Raw genomic sequence first — 2,825 nt, 5'->3', positions numbered from 1 at the left:
AGAAGAAGAAGAAGAAGAAGAAGAAGAAGAAGAAGAAGAAGAAGAAGAAGAAGAAGAAGAAGAAGAAGAAGAAGAAGAAGAAGAAGAAGAAGAAGAAGAAGAAGAAGAAGAAGAAGAAGAAGAAGAAGTAGTAGTAGTAGTAGTAGTAGTAGTAGTAGTAGTAGTAGTAGTAGTTGGAAGGGACCTTGGAGGTCATCTAATCCAACTCCCTGCTCAGGCAGGAAACCCTATACCATTTCAGACAAATGGCTGTCCAATCTCTTCTTAAAAACTTCCAATATTAGAGCACCCACGATTTCTGGAGGCAGGTTGTTCCACTGGTTAATTGTTCTCACTGTCAGGAAGCTTCTCCTTAGTTCTAGGCTGCTTCTCTCCTTGATTAGTTTCCAGAAGAAGAAGAAGAGGAGGAGGAGGAGGAGGAGGAGGAGGAGGAGGATCAATAATCTCATTGCTATAGTGATATAATTTACTAATTCACGCTAGTTATGCTTTAAGCTGGCAAACATTTCTTCATTATTTCTTCATTATTTCTTTAAAAAAAACTTAAGAAAAACTTACTTACACCAAACTGGACTGGCACAAAATTGTCATGATATATATATACTGTGTATGTATTAAAAATTTCTTTAAAAATGTGATCCCTAGGTAAATCCATATTTAAAACCAGTGAGCAAACACGAGCACCAGGGAATACAATAAAATAATTTAATATTAAAAACTATTTAATATTATTATTTAAAACTATTATATAAAACTATTTAATATTAAATATTATAATATTTAATTATAAAAAATAATTTTAATATTAAAAACTGTGTATGTGTGTGTAAAATTGTCATGATATATATACTTTGTATGTGTGTATAAAATGGTCAAATGGACAGTTTATCTAATTGATATACGTAAAACCTGGGGGGAGAACTCACTGGTGCACCCCTGAGGGAATCGGCCGACGAACTGGACCAGGGTCTTACTCCAAAAGCTCCTTCCAACTCTTATTTTTAACTCAGCCCTTAAAATAAGCTGCTCTTTTATCTTAGAAAAGTGGCTTCCAGCCTGAACAAGGGAACCGAGGGGCTCGGAAAGGTTTGCTAAAGACCCCGGGGCTCTATATTAGACTTCTGAGTCACGGAGGTTTCGCATAGCTGGTGTTGGGTTACCAGCCATGTATGGTCTCCTTGTCAAGGATATCAGTATCCGTATTATAAGTGCTATCTATTCTTAGATGACACTTCGGCTGGACTGACCAGGCAGGAGACGAAAAAGAGCGTTATTTCGTGCTTTCACAAAAGGGGGGGAAAAAAAGAACACTCCTTTTTTTTCAAAACAAGGCATACCCACCTGTGTTCCATCCCTCTGTTTCACACAGCCCAGCATTTTCCTGCTGTGAAGGAGAGACAAAATGTCCTTCGGTGTCACTCTCAATGGATCTGGTCCGTGGGGCTTCCGTCTGCAAGGAGGGAAGGACTTCAACATGCCTTTGACCATCTCCAGGGTAAGAGCGAGACAACTCAAAATGTTTTTTTTCTTCTTCAGATTGGGGGGTTCGGACATGTGGGTTTCCTGGAGGGAACCGGCCAGGGCAGACAAGGGTGATAAGATCCAGGACATTTGTGTGTGGTTTTTTGTTTTTTTTGTTTTTTAAAAAAGGGAGATCCTTGCAGAATGAAAAGTACTGAAATGACAAGGAAGGGGGGGTTACATGCTGCTCTTCTGCCATGTCTAATTCGTAGACAACAAGAATAGCTCAAGTATATGAGTTGTGACAGCGGGATTCGTCTTTGTGGCAACTGGGTGGACGTCACCCTCTCGCTTGTTCTCCTCAAAATTCCCCCCAACAATTAAGCGGAGGAAAGATCGATCAAGTGACTCAAATCTGTATGAGTGTTGGTGGTCTGTGTATCACCTCTTCTCCTCCTCCTTCTCCTTCTCCTTCTCCCTCTCCCTCTCCGTCTTCAAACTTAATTTTATTTTAGCACTTGCCTTATCTAGAATAAGAATGAAAGGAAACACTTGTGAGGGGCAGGATGATCGTAATCGCTCATGGTTTTTTTTATTATTTATAAATCATAAAGTATTTACCCAGCCATCCCATCTCACAATCAAGTGACTTTGTCGGGTGTTATTTGCCCATATCTGCCCCATGTTCGATCAACAGGCTCTCAACGTCCCTAAGGGCTGGTTTGCCTTCCACGCAATGGACTGGATCTTGGAAAATGTTTGTATTAAATCTGCAAATGATACGTTGCGTGATAATTAACGCATGCTGTTAGCCCTGATTCCTTTTATTACTTTTCCATTTTGCCAGCTACTGTAGTTCGTTTCTTTCTGGAATTGCTAAAAGGGAGATGTATGTTGCAAGGCCCTGAATAAGCGTGTTGTAAATATCAACCTCAAAACGTTGTCCCTACAACTCGCAGGTTTATTTTCTCCTTTTCCGCTGTTGGGATCGGGACTTGGGATAGGAGTGAGAAGTGAAAATAGATAATAGAGGGCAGGAAAATCAGGGTGAAAAGAGCTGTGACTGTAAACATCAAGGTGTTAGAGGGATGAGCTGAATGGCTGTGGAGATTCTCGGTGATCCAGGTCATGACTGTCCCAAAGCTGTCTTTTCAAAAGCCAACTGGACTTTGTTTTTCCCTTGAAGATGAACAAGAGCAACAAGCTGAGTTTCTAGGCAAAGATGTGTGCGATGGGCAGTGAGCTTCAAACTTGTATCTGTCCTTCCTCTTCCATCCTGCTCTGAAGCCCTGGATGCTGAGTTTTCTTTCTCCTGCGCATTAGAGATCCAGAATAAAATTTAACCTCACACAGAAACATTTTTT

General features: G+C 40.5%; 1 protein-coding gene across 2 annotated transcripts in view; it reads left to right on the top strand.

Moving 5' to 3' along the window:
- The first annotated feature begins 1,317 nt into the window (after positions 1-1,317).
- LDB3 (LIM domain binding 3) overlaps positions 1,318-2,825 on the top strand; it is an 82,976-nt gene continuing 81,468 nt past the window's right edge. For both annotated transcript variants that reach the window (XM_015824810.1, XM_015824797.1), the window contains exon 1: positions 1,318-1,495. In XM_015824810.1, the coding sequence (XP_015680296.1) occupies positions 1,403-1,495 (93 nt within the window). In that variant the 5' untranslated portion in view covers positions 1,318-1,402. The remainder of the gene's footprint in view (positions 1,496-2,825) is intronic.

Source organism: Protobothrops mucrosquamatus, unplaced genomic scaffold, assembly GCF_001527695.2.
Source record: "Protobothrops mucrosquamatus isolate PMUCROS unplaced genomic scaffold, P.Mucros_1.0 scaffold_195, whole genome shotgun sequence".
Lineage (NCBI taxonomy): Eukaryota > Metazoa > Chordata > Lepidosauria > Squamata > Viperidae > Protobothrops > Protobothrops mucrosquamatus.
The sequence above is the reverse complement of the archived record's forward strand: the minus strand, read 5'-3'. Positions and strand labels throughout refer to the sequence as shown.